The following is an 18,989-nucleotide window of genomic DNA, read 5'->3' as shown; positions in this document are numbered from 1 at the left end:
GCAGCTGTGCCTGTATTTGCTTGCTGAGGCACTTGTGGTTAAGATGTCTCTTGTTGTTGTCGTTGTTGTTGTTGTTGTTGTTGTTGTCTTTGTGAGTTTTGTTGTACGTGCGCGTCTGTCAGCAAATGAAATAGTACGTAGCATATAATCAGAGCGCTGTGGCAACCCAAAAAGCCAGCAACAAATGACAACAGCAACAAAGCGTCTGGAAAAAATAACAGTTGAGACAGCGCAACAAAGTGTATCTTTATCAAGGGTGGGGGAAAGAATGAAAGTCTCTTGTTGTTGTTATTGTTATTGTTGCTGTTGTTGTATTGTTGTTGTCAGTACAGACAATACACAAAATAGCTACAAAAAATTTGTCAGCTTGAAGCCGCATGCTTTCATCGTGGCTGCAACCGTTTCATGACAAATCGCAGGCAATGTGGCCGCGGGGGGAGGGCAGGTTCTTTTGTCGACAGCAAGGCGACAATTTATTTATTGCTGCACATTTACGCCCCTGGGCGCGGAGTGGCAGCCCCCCCTCTTACGTTTTTTCTTATAATTTTGAACAATTCGGCCGGGCAATTAACATAATTATCAATGCTCGACTGCATTTCTCACTCTTTTTGGGTGTCGCATTTGTCACACGAATTATGCATAACAATAATTCATCTACCCGAGTATTGGAGCTGGCTTTAGTCTCGGCTTTCTGCTCGCTTTCGAATCGGAATTGAAATCGGTATCGTTTACACAAAACGCCCCATCACAATTGTCTGTTGCCGTTTTGTTACCATTTCAACATCTCGACGGCAATTCTGAGGTGTGCACCCTTCACCTCCAGCGCGATCTGTGCTTTCAGTAGACAGACCAAAATACTGGGGACAGAAGAATGGAGCTTGTCTCGTGAGCCTCATCATCATCATATATATTAGGCGATTGCCAGGCGACACAAAGCCAAATCGATGGCGAGCAACAAATAAATAAATAAATATATATATAATATATTGTGCCACAAATTCATATTTGCAGCTGTATTGTGTGCAGATCGAAAGTGAAATTCGTAGACATTGTGTGCGATAATAAAAATATTTATAATCATAATAATACAAATATATATACGTATGAATAAGCTGCGGCCCAATAAGCGAGCACAATGCCAAACCGATGCGCCTCAGCTCCAACAGCAAGGGGGCGCGCGCGGGCGGTGCGAGTCTAGTCTAGCACTTAACTTGGGTTATTATGAGGGGGCATTAACTTTCCAACGATCAAATTCAAAGGTAAGCCCCTTTGAATCCGGGCCAACGATGCGCTCAAGTGGGATTTGCTGCCAAAGAAAACCTTTCGATTTCCTTAGAAAACTCTTTATTAGACAATAACTGTGGAAAATGTTGATAGGCCTCAGTTCTGCAGCTGATATATGTGACAAGTGATCTTTATAGGGCAAACAAATATTTGAAAATTGAGAAAGTAGCTTGTATATGAAAAATAAGATTTGGTTGAACTCCGTTAGACACTCCCGTATTTATACTTAAAGCAACAACTATCAAATGTGGTCTTAAAATATATATGTAATATTTACTAGACATACGTCACAATAGATGATTATAAATTCTCTCATAATCATAATTAAGTTTCTATTACGGGCATATCGTCAAAACTGGCCTTAATTAAAACCAATTAGCAAGCAGACAAAAATTCCTTGACGGACAGCAAATCTGCTGTCCTGATGAATTGCTCATCAAAATAAGAAGCCAAGTCCATCTCTGTGCAGTATGCTGGGTTTCTAATTGTTGCTACATTCATCACCTGTCCAACTGCAGCTCACCTGTTCACGCATAGCCAGACTCTTGATAAGGAAAAGTCCGTACTCAAAACGAGGCAGCGCATGTTAATTAAATTTTAAGTGCTTGCGAGGTCAGGCATTAGCAGCTTATGCATTTGAGTACGTGCAACGCGTGTGTCTAATACGCTGCACTGGGCTGCAGCTGTGCGGCATGGGGCAAGCTGTCAACAGCAACGCGTTGTGCCAGGCGCTTGACACTAGCTGGTAGAGGATGTTATTATTATTACGAGTGGCACGCCTCAGAGTTGTAAGACTTTTTGCATTGTTGTGCGTCTTACATAATTGCATTTTGATTTGTTTCGGACTACCGCACGACTAAAGCTACAAGAAGAAGAAGAAGAAAAAACAAAAACAACGTGCCAAAGACAAAGAAACCAACAACAATTTTACAGTTTGTCTTTTTGGCATTTTAATGGCCATATTCGATTTTGCGGCAAAGCAAAACAAATTTCGCTGTCAACAAACTAAGTTCAAAGCCGCGGCTGGGCACGGGGCAACAGCGAGCGGGAGGCCTAAGACCCAACAATGTTGCAAGCCATCAACGATCGATTTATAAGCTTATGCATAAATAATTTATTGTTATTGATTGATCGTTATGCGCCAGCTTCGACACTTCCGACACAGAGCGCCGACTCCGACTTGGGCTCCGGCTTCGGCTCCAACTGTGACGTCTTGGGTCAGAGTCATCAGCGGCAGATCTTGCGCAAGCCTTGTCGGTCATTTCCGGCTCCTGCTGTCTCTGGCCAAATGCAGACCAAGGCGTCGGACTGCCTGCTGCTGCACATAGCTGGCCGCCACTTTCGGGCGTCACGACTTGTTTGCCGGCGCGCCGCTCGCTCTCGTTTGGCTTTTACTTTCGGCCACATATTTGGCCAATACTCGTTGTAAGTGGTTTGTGGCTCGCACAATGCGCTTCACTTTTACCGTTTGGCAGAGATTTCGTCATGCGCCAACGTAACCAAACATCGCGTAAGCCAGCCCCAAATCGTCAAAGCCCCTGTTCCACAAACAGTACCCAGCATCCTTTCTTTGGGAGGAGCATAAATGTATTCAAGATCTTTGGCTAAATCTATCTATATCTATCATAGGCCATATCTGTGAACTGGAATTAGCCCTAGTTTCCGTATGATGTGTGCTATCATGAACCGCTGGATCTCTTCCCGTATGGGTCACTATCATTATCATTATCGTCGTCATACTATTTGCCACACAGTTTCGACAATCTTCCGTGGAACGCATAATCGTTGAAAACGCTTTTAATGACATAATTAGGCGTTGCTTTTGAAGGCAGTCGAGGCGCTGCGAGAGGTGTTATGGCTGGGGTAGAGCAGGGGGCCGAAAACTGAGAAGAAAAAAAAACACGCACACACTATAGAAAAACAGAAAAATTAATTAGCTGCCAGTTTGGCAGACACAACAAAGCAAAGCTAGGTGAAATATGTAAGGGGTAGGGGTGGCCGAAGGGCGGATTGGCTGGGATGGAACGAAAAGGCACATTTGGCATTTTGGCCAGGTCGCCGCCCAGGCTGATTGATTTGACCCGGCTGAGACTTTCACTGGCGCTTCGTACGGTGCGCTCTTAAATGCAACCGCAGGCAGGCGGCTCGTGTTTTGCTGGCGTGACAGGGTATACGGGCTGTATACCCCCTCCCCCCTCTCATACCCTTCTTTAACGATTGTTGTCTGCTGCACATACCCAAGCACCGGCTTATGTATTATGATTATTCCCAATTTGGAATTACCAAAACGCATTTCGTGATGTCGTGCCCGTTGCCGTTGTGGCAGATGATGTTGTGGCAGATGCTGCTGCTGCTGCTGCTGCTGATGTCATCATTCGCATTGGCATTTGGGAGCAGCTCAGCACCGCGGGCCTCTGTGAAATCAATTTGTGTAATTATGTAACTGTAACTGTTGCTCTAAGCTTCACAGACAACACGGCTATCAATCAGCTTTTTCGTCAAGTCGCAGCCAGTTGCTTCATTAACACACACGCACGCACATACACATGTCACATACAGCAACAGGCAGATATTCCTCAACCCCCTCTTAAATAAGAGAGAATCAAACAGCTTTTAAGGTAATCCCCAGTTTAAGTTCATAATAATATTTTTACCCAATCATAACAGAAGCAAACAGCAGTTCCCAATCGCTAGATACTCTATTCCCAATAGACATGATATCTGTTCATCAAAGAAAATCTGCAGTATATATAAAGCTCGATTGGGGTATTTAGCTCGAGAGCGTTTAAGACTCTGGCACAAAACATGAAGCTGGATTAGATGAGAATATTCAAAAAACATATGCTGTACAGAAAATATGGAGTAACTGGCTAAAATACTGTTGACAACACAGCCAATATACTCTTGCTGCACTTGGAAACAGAAGTAGGAAGTATCAGCATAAAAATGAAGTTCTTAGTTTTTGTATTTCTATATAGAGGGCCTAAATTAAGCATGCTCTATTCTAGCATTTAAGTGTCAGACAGATTTTTGAAAAGCTGTAATATAAAACTACTTTGTTAGCCATCCGTTTAGGCCCAAATCTATGTTCAAAGATTTTTATGTAAATCAATTTGAGACTTGCTTCACACGATTCTTTGTCATTAGATCTATATAAATGCATTTAAAATGTGATTGTGGGAAATTTGGCAACTCTGCAGAGTGGAATGGGAGCTCAGGGTATGACATGTCTCCAAAAGGGATGGTATGGACTTGGCAAAGTCTTATAATATTCGCTAGTATATATATTTGTAAATTTATATAACGTATTATATGATAATAACTAAATAATTGGGAGTTTTCTTATATGTTTATTTTTGAATTCCAGCCACATAAAATACTTTATAATAATCAGGTTGGACTTGGGATGTATAGAAAAATAATTTAAAAAATAGAAATAAAACTTAGTTGAAATTAAAAAGTATCAAAGATTAAAGAGAGTTGGACTTAAATTATACCAGATTCGATCAAAAGTATACACTAGATATAAAACTTAAAATGTAGTTAAATTAACATATATACAAAAAGGATTTGAAGATCTTGTGATGGAAACTAGGTGTTCAATCAAGAAATATCAATCTGGAGTGAAAAATACTGGATATTTCTTGTAAAATCCATCGAATGAGCTCTGATGATAGGAAGAGCTGTGGCATCACAGTCAGAACATTCGATTCATGGCCAATAAGCTGTGCCTAATCATTGGGGAATTGCGCAAATCGAAGGCATATGCGCATACAGTTAGGTTACCTGTACAGCATTTGGGCACATCTAACGGCCAATTGGAGAACCACAAAACCACAAAACCACAAAGCCAATAAGCAATGAGCCATTGGACACAATGGAAAAATGGAAGCTATGGCAGGCTGGCCCGGAGGCTGGCCAGTCAGCCAGTCCTGGGGCTAAGATGAAATCAATTTGCTTCGCGGAGTGCCCCATTGTCAATTGTGGGCAATTGAACCGAGACGCGGGTTCAAAATCAATGCCAATTGGCAACTGAGCTAATGCACTCACTCGCCCATTCAAGCACTCAAATTGAATTGAAATGCAAGAGCCTAATGCAGCCGCGCGTTAATGACTGGACAATAAACTTGGCCAACAAGTGGAAGTGGCGGCCAACTGGCAACAGGTTGAATGCACTTGCGTCCACTGCATCCACTGCATCCACTTTGAGGCCGGCTCGGACTTGCACCTGTTCGGCGGGTGGCTGGCTGCGGGCCACTTGCCACATTTTGCAGTTGTGGGTCAGCAGCGGTTCCGGCCATGGCCACATGCTCAATGCGCCAGCCAAGGCCCTCGCCCTGAACAGGTTTTGGCCCAACTGCATATTGAAATCAACAACAATATTCGACTCAAAGGCAATTCAGATGTGGTTCAATCTCATATTCTAGCATTTAATAAATGCGATGTTCGTACATGAAAAACATATAGAACCGATTTGAAATAGGCTGCAAATCTATTTGAGCTCGATCGATATAAAGTTTAACTCGATTTAATAAATAATTATTATTATTATAAAAGCGATCAAGAACAACTAGGTATAAGCACCAAAAGATAGGTTCTCTACTATATAACTATGTCAAGAACCGGATCCCGGATCTATCTTCAGCAAATCTTGCTAACTACTTTAGATTTGCAAGCCCTTAACTCCAGCACCAAGCAATAACCACTTGAGAATTATAAGCAATGAAAAGACGGCAAGGCGAGCCACACCAGTCTAAACTTGGATAACTGTCCCAGTGTGTTTGCCTCTTCAAAGTATATTCAAAAAAATTGTGTATTTTTGCTGTTTGAACATTTAATAATGGTTCAAACCACCACGACTTCAGATCCGGCTTATGCTACAGGTTCTCCACATCCATAAACTTAGATTTCGGTCCGGAACGGGGTTCGCCACATTTGCAAACATTTTTTAAATAATTTTTTGACCATGCAATTAATTGCAATTATGCTCGTTATGGTTTAGCTGAAGGTTTGGTTCAGAGTAAAAGGAAATTAAAATTGCGCCTGGGCTTAAAACAGCCCGATTGGAAAATCGATTGAATTCTAATGCAAGTGAACCGAGTCGAGTTCCTGAATAACTGCTACGACTGAGGCGAACCGAAACTAAATAGTGACAAGATAAACGAATGGAACTAATAAACAATGGCAATCAGCCATATCGTTTCTAGAGCAATACTTGTGGGCACATGGAAACTTGGCTGGCAGTTGCTTTGCTCATAATTGAAAGGTAGCTAAAAAAAAAACAACAACAGCAGCAACAACAACAACAATTGAAAGACAGACAGCAGAGACAAGTTACAAATTAATTTCACTTTCTTTGCTGCATGTGTTGCTGCTGCCTCTTGCTTGTGGCACGTTGTCTTTTTTTCATCACACAAAATTGGCTGTCTTGCCATTGTTAGAGAGGGGAGACTGGGCGAGTCTGGGGGAGACTGCGCAGGTTTATTGACTGCGTACATGCGGCAACATGGTTGCCTGTGCAATTACGAGCTCTTGTTGCCGTTGTTGTTGTCTTTTGCGCCTCAATGGGCCGCACTTGGCCCAGGGGGCTGGGCCTGGCACCCAGTGCCAGCGATCCAGCAACAATGCAACAACGCAACAACTCTACAAGAAAGCCGCCCAGCATTGGCATTGGCACAATGGCAAATGAAGGAGCCGTCCGCACAGTGGCATCTAGCTGGTTGACACTGACACTGACACTGGCACCGACAGCGACAGCGACACCGACTCTGCAGCAACTCTGCATTCCATGCACTTGTGGCACACATATTTTCACCCAGCAATTAAAGTGCTGGCATAATTGAAGGCGAGCCCCGCGCTTCATGCCGAAACTCCACGAACAACAGGCGGCAGCTAAAATATTGACAAAATGTTGCACTGCAGCACTTTACAACCACCATTTACTATATCTCTGTACAACTGTTTGTCTTAACTCATTTTTACTGTTGTTAGCCTATGTGATAAAGGTGCCAGCCTTTAGCCGGGGTTTGGGGTAATTTCACCCGAAAGCGTGAAAATGTCCCGGAAAGAGGCTGTATCCAACTTTTTTTGTGTACAATCCGCTATGCCTTAGGCTTATTCTCACATATCTTTGTATATTAAAGAGGTTTCTAACACTTTTCGCGAAGTCCATCCCTCTGGTCGAACTTCAACTTAATGTTGTTACCCTATGTCATAAAGGTGTCAGCCTTTAGCCGGAGTTTTGGATAATTCCACCCGAAAGCGTGAAAATGTCGCGGAAAGAACCATCCGCTATGCCTCAAACTTATTCTCATATATCTTTGTTTCATTCGAGAAGTTTTGCAAACTTTTCGTAAAAATCTACTCTTTGTTCAAATTCAAAACTTTTTTTAAAGCTCTTAATAAGTACCTGATGAATTCTGGTTTCATCGATTTTGGCAATTCCACCCGCAACTGTGGAAAAGTTGCAGAAATCGGACTCAATAACTATTTTGCTTACTTTCCGATTAGCTTGAAACTTTGGATCTTTTCTGAAAGTTCATTTGATACGTGTCTCACACGTTTCGCCATTTTCACGGTTGGGAAATTGGCCAAGACTTGAACCGATCGAAGCTGCAAAATGCCAGCCAGTATAGACATTTATATTAGCCTGGGCTCATTAAAATTCCTACAAATTGCCATCGAACAATGTCCATAAATCAGATAAATTACATTCATATATATTTATTTAGTTTTTCATCATTTTAAATATTTATAATGAATTTTGGTTGACATAGTTTCTTAGTTAAGAGCCTCTAATGAAAAATTCCATGCAACTACATATTTGAGTATTTATAATTTCAATTTGCGTTTAGATAAATTCAAAATACGGATATGTATGCCCGATTCGTTTAAGTACGTGTTCACTGTATGCTAATACTGTATTATATTTAAATGTCTAGAAGACCAATTTGTATAAATAGACATCAATTAAAATTGTTTGCGACTAACGTCCTTTTATAAGCTGCGAATGCGACTATCATTTTACAATTTTGTCTTGCATAAATCGCTTTTATCTGATTATGTTAGGGAATGGAAAACATCAGCTGTATATTCTAATAAAAGATGCCTAGATAGTACACATATATCATTTATAAATTGTAATATATTAAAAATCGTACACTTGAATTTGCTACGTTAAAGTTGGAATGCTGAGACGCGCCCTGCTTAGTTAAAGAATACAAAATATAACATTCATCTGATATCATAATTGAAAGTTCTCTCTTAAGTCAACATACATTTATATATTTTAATTTTGTGAAAATCCATAGACAAATTGATTTTAGAACCATTTCAGGTATTAATCTCATAGATTCTGGGTCAATTGGAATATGAGTATACAAATTAATTTTATAACCATTTCAGGTATTAATCTCATAGATTCATAGTCAAATAGAGACTCAGATTCAGATCTTCTAAAAACCATAGTTCGAGTTAGGGCTTTAGCACGTTCTTAGGTCTTAATTGTGTTTGCAATATATTCGTATTGCATTATAATTTCACAGTATAATTTAAATTTGTACATTTAGTAATACATAGATCCACAAAGTCGATGCGAAAAAAACCCCCTGTAAACTAGATATTCTTGTCTGTTCTATACTCAGATAGGTTAGCTAATAACCTATGCTCAGATAGAGAATAAATAAATAAAATGTTTAAATAAATATATGCAAGCTGGTCTAAGATCATGGCAAAGTTAGTACGACATCTAGAAAAATACAATATCTGTAGCCGATAGACCCGATTGGTCTGTATCGAGATCCAATAGTCTTTGGACATATTCAACGGATGGACAACGAGCTGATACCACAGTGCGATTGCCAACCATCTCGTTGAACTCTTTGGCAATATTGGAACGCAGCCTGAGCAGCTTTTCGCCCAGTTCTGTGGAGAGCCGAATGCGCAGCCAGGTGTCCAAGCGCAGAACAGAATGATCAACCGGATTGTATTCATCGACAGGATCGAGTATACCCGGTACGAATGGCTCCAATTTGGCCACCTTTCCGCACTGGAGGGCCACCATCAAAGTGCTGACTAGCGTCGTATGCTCAATGTGCGAGACGAGGGCAGCTGTGCGGTTCTTGTCCACGTATAGAAGCCACTCGCTCAAGGTGCCCCTTATCCTTTTGGCAAAGCACAAGGGTAAACAGGAGTTCCTCGAGAGTTGGACACGCGGATCGCCTTCGGCTATGAGGCGCGAATTCTTTGTACGATCGACGTAAACAATTTGTGGATAGAGCCCGGCAGTCAATGCCAGACGTACCATATTCAAGTTGTGGTCATATTTGGTGGCCGACCTCATGTCCACAAATTTGATCATGCGCATCAGGGTCAGACGCAGCGTTTGCACCGCCGAGGCGAACAGATCCATCGACTTGCGGCACAAAAAGTGCTTCTCACAAAACTTGTCCATTTCGCGGCTGCCCCTGTTGTCGGCGCACATGTACTCATGGTACAGCTGGAGTATGCCAATCGAATCGCTGCACGCCTCGAGGCTAAAGAAATCACGGGACTTGCGCTGTTCGCTGCGTGCGTTGCGATCGGTGGGCAGGACAAACGGATCGCGCACCGAGTAGTAGGCGGTAATGATGCTCATGCTGCCCACGCATTGGTAATAGATGCCGTAAACCAGACACTTGCCCAGCTGCACATCCAGCGGCAATTCGGCTATGATGTGGCCCAGCGGAGTGACGCTCTCGTTCTCGTCATGGAGCACGTCCAGCAGCTTTAGCTTGGCGCAAGCTTGGGCAATGGCAACAGGCTGCGGGCGGTCCAGGGCCTGCGACAAGAAATGTTCGATCGCCTTGTTTGGGGCGGCTATCTTGGCCAACAGGCAGACCTCATCGAGTGTATGGCGCAGTATCTCCGGCACTGTAAAGCGATTGAAACGGTGATACTGATTGCTGCTATAGAGGCGATAGCATATGCCATCTTTGCGACGACCGGCGCGCCCAGTGCGCTGCTGTGCATCCGCCTGGGATATCCAAGTGCAGGCCAGATGCGAGGCGCCGGTCGCTGGATCATAGGTCTTCATTTTGACACGGCCCGTATCGATAACATAGAGCAAATCGGGAATGGTGATCGAAGTCTGGCCAATGTTTGTGCTTAGCACAATCTTGAGCTGCACATTTGAATATTCGCGAAAGACATCCTTCTGCCTCTGGCTATCGACCTGGCTGTGCAGCAACATTATCTTGACCAAATCCATTGGCAGAGAGTCAACCAGCTGATCCATCAATTTTGTCATATCCTGATAGCCGGGCAGATAGACAATGACGGCGCCCTTCGTGCCCATCACCAGCAGCACCTGCAGCAGGGACACAATCAGCGAATTGTCTATTTCCTGGTCGTATATATTATGTGCAATCGAATAGGCCTCCACGAGCTCATCCCCTTCAGCGTCGGTCTTGTTGCCCAGCACACGTGCCATCTGCGGCGTCATATAGCCGGTCATGTGCAGTATGTTCTCCAGCGAATAGATGCGCACATTGAAGCTGCGTCCCTCCACATCCAAGACGGGAGCATTGCCAAAGTATTTGGACAGCGCCATTATATCCATTGTGGCCGACATTAGTATCAACTTGAGCGACTTGTTGCGCTCCAGCTCTAGTTTAATGGCCAGCAAAAGAAAGTCGGTGTCCAGATCGCGATCGTGCACCTCATCAATGACTAGATGTGTGGTGTTATTAAAGAACTCGCCGCTTTTCATGGCCAGCGTGCGCAGCAGGCAGCCACTTGTGGTCAATGCCAGCACCGTGTTGCTGCTGCACTTGCCTGCAGTCAAGTAGGAATATTGGCATTAGGAATATTGGGAAGCATTGGGATTAGAATACTTACTCTCCATACGTATAATATAGCCAACGGTGTCGCCTAGCACCTCGCCGCGCTCCTCGGCAATGCGGCCGGACACGTTAATAGCGGCAATGCGCCGCGGTTGGCTAACCACAATGCGTACGGACTGATTCGATGCGGCTGCCTCCTCCAGCAAGTACTGCGGCAATTGGGTGGACTTGCCAGAGCCCGTGGCACCGTTCACAATCAGAACCTTCAGAAGGGAAGCCCATTGAGAATGCATTGCTAGATCCGATGAAAAATGCGACATACCTGCGACATTTCGAGCAGCTCAAATATTCTTTCGCGCTTCGTAAATATGGGTAGATTACGGCGCTCGTCGTCCAGCTCGCTGCAGGTGCTGCGAGGGATCGGCGGCACACGTGGAATGCCCACTAGGCCGCCGTTTTGAACAGTTTGCTCGCGTCGCTGCGGTTGAATGGGCTGCGACCGTCTGCGACTCAAGTCCTTGAGGGCCATGTCCAAGACACTGCCAAATTGCAGTGACACGGCCAGCTTGATATCATCGAGATGCATATTCAGCTTCGTGTTAGTACCGCGACTCAGGGTCAGCACGCGTTCGCCGTTGTTGCTGCGACTGCGCGTTTTTAGACCGTGTTGTCGGGCGAACAGGTGAATCTCTTTGCGCTCCAGATTGCCCAAGCCAACTATCTCCTGCGACACGTCGTCACTTCTTACAAAATTGAGCACAGTTTGCTGCAGCATTTGTAGCTCCCCGAATGTCAGTTTTTTCTGCTCGGCCTTGTCCGATTTGTCACTTGATTTTGACTTTTGCTTGGATTTCGATTTCGGTGCTTGTGTGGATTGCACGGCTCCCGCCTCCTCACCTGAATTATTCTTGTTCTTGTTCTTGCGACGGCTTCTGCCGCTCTTTGGCTTTCGGTTAGTCATCCTGCAACAAATTCAATACCTTTCAAACTAACTTGAATGTCGCTTCGTGAAAAGCAAGAAAAAACGAACGAAGCAAATCGCTTCGACTGGCGACTAAAATATAGTATTTACTGCCGGCTGTCTGGCAACCGGAATGTCATAGCAACTAGCCTTTCAGCGAATGCAAGCGATTAGATTCAATCGATTGTTGCTTCGCAGCGTGTTTGCATTGGATTTCGCAAATAGTTCGAATGAAAAGCTGCAAAGCTTTTTCAAAGCTTTTATTTTGGCCGACAACGAAAGCTTAACTGTTAACAATTCAATATGCAATCTATTCATGAAATATAATTTCTGGGATAAATTAAGATATGAACAGACAGACAGCTAACAAAAACATCAATTATGATAAATAATTAAAACGCCGTTATAAATTTCATGTTAATAATTAATTTATTAAAAAAAAAAAAAATGGTGCTTTCATAAACTAATTTTCACACTATTTCGGCATTTAGATGTTATTTGTTTACAAGTTTATCGCTTATTTTAGGTTTTTGTTGCTCCTCATCGCTGCTTTCCTCACTGTCGCATTCATCTGAGTCAACATCAGAATCACCCTCCCCCTCCCCATCCCCGTCCTCATCTTCGTCTTCGTCTTCATCCTCATCGTCGTTGTAATCATCGTCTTCTTCGGCGAGATTCAGCTGTTTGATCTTCTCTAGCAGTTCCTCGCGCGTATGCCTGACGCGCGTCGCCTTCTCTTGCGCCTCCCGCTCCTCGTCTTCAACCGGCTCCTCGGTCTCCTGCTTACGTCCCTTGGCCATGAAGCGGAGAAATGCGCGTCGCTTGCGCTCTGGAAAGGATTTTATCAGCCGGTCCATTTCGACCTGCAGCTGTTGTTCCTCCTGAGGCGTTGGCTCTGGCGCTTCGATTGCCACCTCGTCGGCGCTCTTCAGGCACTTCGCGCACACATGATCCTTCACGGCACAGTCCCGACAGATGACATGGTAGGCCTTGCGCACAGTGCGCTGTTGGCAGCGGGCACAGGTCTTTGCCTGGGTCAGGGGCTTATACTTTTTGTATTTGATCTTCCACTCGATCACCTCCTTGCAGCGTTGGCAGACGGTCGATACGTGCATCTTATTAAGTCGTATCTGCTGTGGCGTCTTGTCATGCAAGTCGTTTTTGAATACATGACGATTTTTGTGTTTTTGGGCACGTGTGCGACTTGCGTTCCCGCGTTGTGTACTCATGCTCTGTGGCGGGACGGTAGGAAACAAATTTAATTGGTAAAATGTATAGTTTGTTTGCGCAGTAATATAGTTCTGCTGCTGAACTTACAATAAATGTCCACCAGTTAATTTTCGTTTATTAATTTTACAAAATGTTTTGTTACTGGACTGGCGCAGACAGAAAGTTATCGATAACAGCAAGTGCTTACTCAATTTGTTCAAATCAGTCAGATGGCAAACATGTGCGTGGCTGCGATTAAAGGCTGACTGCTATATGAGCAAGCGCGCAAGACAATGTTGCTGTCGAAAAATGTTACCACCAAAATTTATTCAGTATCTAAAATATGCCAATATATTTGTTTTCGTTCATTTCGGTGTTCTTTAATATGTATTGACAAAAAAAAAAAACATATCTTTGGTATATTTACGATGATTAAACAACTTGGTCACACACGTTCGTATTTAGGTACTGACATGCGCGCAAGCTGCTTGCTATGAGTGCGACGCAAAAAGCTGTCGATTTGTCAAAAGTTAGGCGCTAAAAGAGTGTGTGAGGGTGCAAATTAAATAAATTGATTTATTTAATAATATATTATATCTTTATTATTCCAGACGCTCAACAAGTTGGCAACGCTCTCATGCAGACGCAATGCGCGATCTCAAGCAGCGCTTGTTTGATCTATTGCGGTCTGGCGGAATATCCGTCGGAGACAACAACAACAACAACAACAACAGTAATCCCAGCGGTAACAACAACAACAACAACAAAGGCGTACCACAGATGCAGATCCTGCCTCATCATCAGCTACAGCAGCAGCAGCAACATTCTCCGCTTCACCCAATGTCAAAGCCGAAAAAATTACATGAATATACTGCGGCCGATTGTAATGCGGCCTTTTTGCGTAAATATCATGAACTGAGCATTAACAGGGCGAGGGACAGGGAGCGGGAGCTGGAGCTGGACCTGGAACCAAATGGCGCCTCAAATGTGATATATTTCAACGAGAACCTATCCATGACCAGCAAATACAATGTACGCCAGTTTCCGCTAACGCGCTACCCCTCCTGCCCGCTTAGCGGATTCGGCATGACGCCACCTCGCGCGGAAGGCAGCGCAGGCAGCAGCCTGGCCGAGGATACGGAGAGCGATAGATACAATTTCTGCTCGGATGAGGATCAGAGCAGTAACGCACACACGCTCAAGCTGCGCTGCCACAAGCTGCACATGAACACAGATGCGGAGGCAGGGGCGGACGCAGACATGGACGGAGACCTCGATGACGAGGATCACGCCGAATCGCAACTGGACTCATTTTGCACGCTCTGCACCTCCACGTTCAGCTATAACAAATGCTGCCGCTACTGCGACAACTCACTCTGCGGCTCCAAATGCAATTCGGAGCGCGGCTCCCATGCGAGTCGCCTCAGCTGCAATCGCACCAACTACGGCCCCATCGATGCTGAGCTCGACTTCAATGGCCAGCTCCTGCATCAGCATCCGCACCATCATCAGCAGCGCTTTGGCGGCAGCTCCAAATTGTTCACGGCCCAACAGCAGCCAGTTGCCGCAGCAGCGGCTGCCATCAGGTACTGTCCATACTATATATACATAGCATAACTAGAATCAGCTTCTATATAGGGTCGAAGTACGTTCGCACATATAGCTTTAGTATACTTCATATCTTAATGCTCGAAAAACTATGATATTGTCGATCGATTCGTCCGACTTCGTAGACATCGCCCACTGTTTAGAAATATGGTTTATCAGTGCCTTATTTCCGATCCATAGGTCGCATATATTAGTCCGATTTGATATGATCAGGTAGATATATGTTAGGAGTACAACGGCAAAGCCAAGAGCTGTGCAACCCAATTCCTTCCTTCCTTCAGCTGATTTGCCTCAACGTTGAGCCAATGTCTTGGTTCAAATCTTGATTTGTCATATCTTGCAATATGTTAAAAAAGACAATTCAATTGTAATTCATAATTGCACGTTCTACTGAAAATATTTGCCCATCGTAAATATATTCACATGGAAGTTGCGTGCTAAAGTCGACCTCTGCCCAAAACTGACATCATCCAAACATGGTTAGATAAATGAAATGGTTTGGGCCCATAGGCTTTTGAGGCTAAGGTCTCCAGCGAAATTTTGTAAGCCAATGTTTAAAAAATCAGTTTGGTTCGGTTCGGTTTGGTTTTATAATAAGTAAACATAAATAATTATCGGATTCTTGATAAACATGGGAAATACCTAACCATTCACCACTTTGCCGCATCACGCTTTCAGTGAACTTGCCGCATAGTTGGCGATATCGAACACCTTTGCAAAGCGCTCAATTATGAGTTTCATCATAATTATCATCATCATCATCATCATCATCATCATCATCATAATCATTAATAATGTTGTTGCTAATGAAGTGTTTTGAAAACACTTTTCAATTGCATTGCCAATTAGTTGAGAAATTAGATGCGATTTTGACTGATTGCATTTGAATGAGTCTCGAATTAAAAGAGCAACAAACTAAGCTTGAACCGAACCGAACCGAACCGAACCGAACTAAACCGAACCAAATTGAGCTAAACCGAGTTCAAGGTAAATAATAGTGCATAATTAGCTTAAGCCAGGCGAAGAGCGGGCAGCTGAGCGCCTGACTATATGCAAAATATACATACATATATGTATGTATCTTTATTTATTACTATATAAACGGATTGTATCTTACACCTGAGCAGCAGAAGCAACGTTATTTCCGTTAGACAGCGAGTCGAACAAAGCCAGCTGCCCAGCTGCCCAGCTGCCCTGCCTAGAAGCGCATGACGCGGGCTGCGGCCATAAAAAGCATTCAAAAACATAAGCTCGATTGAATAAAGTTAACTTAACAAGTAAGAGTGTTCCACTCGAGAGTGCTCGACTAGCTGATATGCTGTAGTTTGGCTTGGAAGTGCTCTCAAGCATAGTCGTAGACACCAGCCTGTTACATTCAGAGTGAAAACACGCGCAGCTCCAAAATAATAGACCCAAACTAAGTAAACTGTTTTACGTAAACCTTTATTTGGTATTTTTGCCCTATTATTAATCATATATTTTAATAAGCAAATATTGAAATTTGTCAAAGAAAGCGAAAATGCGATTCCATTTCTATCATTCTGAAATTTAGAATATCGCCTTTCTCTGAGTAAACCTTCAATTTGCATAGCTGTTGTATAATACCCCTTTACCCAATTTTACGGGTACAGGGTAGACAACTTTAAGATAAGATGAACAAAAATTCAAAAAACGTAAAAAAAGAGAGCGAGCAGCAGCAAGAAAAAGCCCGCCAGTGTGCAAAAAGCGCATCGACGCCTCACACACTCACACACGCACACACAGACAGAAAGTAGCCAACACAGCAGCAGCAGCAGCAGCAGCAGCAACAACAACAACTATAATCATAACTGAACGTAAAAAAACAAGCAAAAGCTTTTGAAGCTTTCACGCCTGCCGCTTCTGCGCTTGCGCTTGCGCTTTTGAGCAGAAGCACGGCGCAGCGGCGACTGCGGCTTTTACATTTCTTTGGCGACCGGTGGCCAATGTCGGAGTCGGAGTCGGTGTCGGAATCGAAGTCGCAGTCGCAGTCGCAGTCGAAGTCGAAGTCGAAATCGGAGACTGGCAGACCGCAGACTGAAAGACGCGAGAGTTAAACAAGCGTCGACCATTGTTCGCATAGCACGTGCCGCGCGCGCCACATTTGATCTGCGATTCTCTCTCAGGCAGCAACAAACAGTTAACACAAATTAACCGTTGCTTCAAAATGTTGCATCAATTGTGTTAGTTAGGCGTGCATTTCTGGTACTATACGTAATTGTTATCATTTTTTTATTCCATTTTTTTTCTTCGAGCGTTTTCGATATCGTCAAAGATAGTCCAGTATGTGTGTATAGCCTACACATATGTGTGTGTGTGTGTGTGTTGTGTTATGTTTTCGCGCTGCATCACATTGTTTATGCCCAACTACATGGATAAATCAACTATCTTGAGTAAGTTGAATTAAATTTAGAATTTAGAATGAAATACATAATATCTCAAAGAACTTTATTGTATTTGTAAATTAGTTCTTTATGTTTCAGACACAAATCTGTGTTCATAGAGCTCTCTTAGTTTTTATTTCGGATAAGCCGGATAATCTCTAAAAATTGAAATTCTCTTGATCTGTCTGTGCGGGAACCCACATCCCAAATTTGTAACTCTAGTCCTTAAAGTTTTCCAGATAGGCTGCCAAAACAGGAGCTGGACAACGGTTTTGATCGATTTCAGGGAAGTGGACGGGGGGCTGGCTAGATTGATCATATATAAACTTTCTTAAAATGCTGACTAATTTGATATTAATTTTCTTTTTTATGTTTTCATAGAACAGTTTCTCAGTTCATCGAAAATAGTCTATTATGCAATTTAGAAAGAAATTTGAAAATTGAAAATGTTGCTGGGTTTTTTTTATATTCTCACTTATTGATCTTCTTTTGGTATTGAAATATGAAAGTTTCTCTAATTGATTTAATTCAATCAAAATGATCCAAATTGGTTTAACATTTGATCAAATGCGTGGCAGGGAGAGTTTTGAACAACCAATTAGCCCATGTGCAAGCCATTAAGCTATACAACTCCCAACAGTGGCTGATTAGGCCACTGACTGCGATAATTACACTGTGCAGTGAGAGAGAGAAACAGATTTCATTTGTAATTCGTAATTTTTTAATTTGTAATTCATAATTAAGGACTGAACAAAAATCGAAAACTTCAATCAGTCGCACCTCAAATGTGTTATAAACAGAGGCCTTCAATATACATATATACCATATCATACCATTCAGAGCAATATAGGTATATTATCTATCTTATATTATCAAAATTCAATTTCTTTATTATTTGCAACTGTACCATGGTACACTACACTGTTGTAATCTTATATTATATATATGACAAGCCATATCATATATTGTTCCATAGCATACCGGACCAAACCATTTGAGTATACTCAGAGAATTATCCCATATCATACCAAACTATACAAAATATTCTTATAAACCATCTCATCTCATAGCAAACCATACCATACCATACCATACCACACCATACCATACCATACCATACCATACCAATTACCATGTACTATCATGTCATATACCCTGTCATATACTCTACCCTGTAGTCAAGCATATGCTATATAGCCTGTGTTACTATAATATATACTACCATAACCATATGATACCTTGCCTTATGCTCTTATTATAAGACTGGAGTAGGCCCCGGGGCTTGATAAATGAACGGGCAGCTATCCATATCCATGTTTACTGATGTGATCAGAGCGCGGCGTAGTAGAATTCGAAAAGCGCATTAAATCGTATTTTGTTTCGGTGTTGCGCACACCTTTTGCCTCCCCCAACCCACCGCCCACCGTAGCAAACCACCCGCCACAAGCCACTTGCCACTTGCCACAAGCCACTCTGCTTGGTCTTAAGCCCGAGTTGGCGATTATTTCGTTAGACACAGACGTGAAATACTTTAATTATTTTTCTTTGCATTTCTGTTTCGTTATTATTTTTTATTATTATTGTTGTTGTTGTTGTTGCAGCTATTTATTGCCACATTTGAACTGGCAACAATGTTGCGGAAATGGCCTAGAAGGAACATCATGCTTACAGAATTATATTTTTGGCAATTATCAAATAGTTAGA

At 42.9% G+C, this 18,989-nt stretch overlaps 3 protein-coding genes across 3 annotated transcripts in view; 1 reads left to right on the top strand and 2 right to left on the bottom strand.

Moving 5' to 3' along the window:
• Window positions 1–8,055: 8,055 nt before the first annotated feature.
• On the bottom strand, window positions 8,056–12,353 carry LOC115767296 (DExH-box ATP-dependent RNA helicase DExH2). The gene is made up of 3 exons (XM_030711528.1): window positions 11,428–12,353; window positions 11,161–11,368; window positions 8,056–11,097 (listed from the first exon to the last, which is right to left on the bottom strand). The coding sequence occupies exons 1-3, from the start codon at window positions 12,064–12,066 to the stop codon at window positions 9,032–9,034; spliced, it is 2,913 nt and encodes a 970-aa protein (XP_030567388.1). The 5' UTR covers window positions 12,067–12,353; the 3' UTR covers window positions 8,056–9,031.
• A 155-nt stretch (window positions 12,354–12,508) lies between these two features.
• Window positions 12,509–13,634, bottom strand: LOC115767272 (glutamic acid-rich protein). The gene is made up of 2 exons (XM_030711503.1): window positions 13,384–13,634; window positions 12,509–13,298 (listed from the first exon to the last, which is right to left on the bottom strand). The coding sequence occupies exon 2, from the start codon at window positions 13,293–13,295 to the stop codon at window positions 12,561–12,563; it is 735 nt and encodes a 244-aa protein (XP_030567363.1). The 5' UTR covers window positions 13,296–13,298; window positions 13,384–13,634; the 3' UTR covers window positions 12,509–12,560.
• Window positions 13,635–13,716: 82 nt separating this feature from the next.
• The window catches only part of LOC115767271 (uncharacterized protein DDB_G0283357), a 40,061-nt gene continuing 34,788 nt past the window's right edge, over window positions 13,717–18,989 (top strand). The window contains exons 1-2 of the mRNA XM_030711496.1: window positions 13,717–13,820; window positions 13,887–14,861. Coding sequence (XP_030567356.1) covers window positions 13,924–14,861 — 938 coding nt within the window. The 5' untranslated portion in view covers window positions 13,717–13,820; window positions 13,887–13,923. The remainder of the gene's footprint in view (window positions 13,821–13,886; window positions 14,862–18,989) is intronic.

This window comes from Drosophila novamexicana, unplaced genomic scaffold (assembly GCF_003285875.2).
Source record: "Drosophila novamexicana strain 15010-1031.04,08,12 unplaced genomic scaffold, DnovRS2.1 tig00001361-arrow-arrow-pilon, whole genome shotgun sequence".
In the NCBI taxonomy this organism is placed as follows: Eukaryota; Metazoa; Arthropoda; class Insecta; order Diptera; family Drosophilidae; genus Drosophila; species Drosophila novamexicana.
The sequence above is the reverse complement of the archived record's forward strand: the minus strand, read 5'-3'. Positions and strand labels throughout refer to the sequence as shown.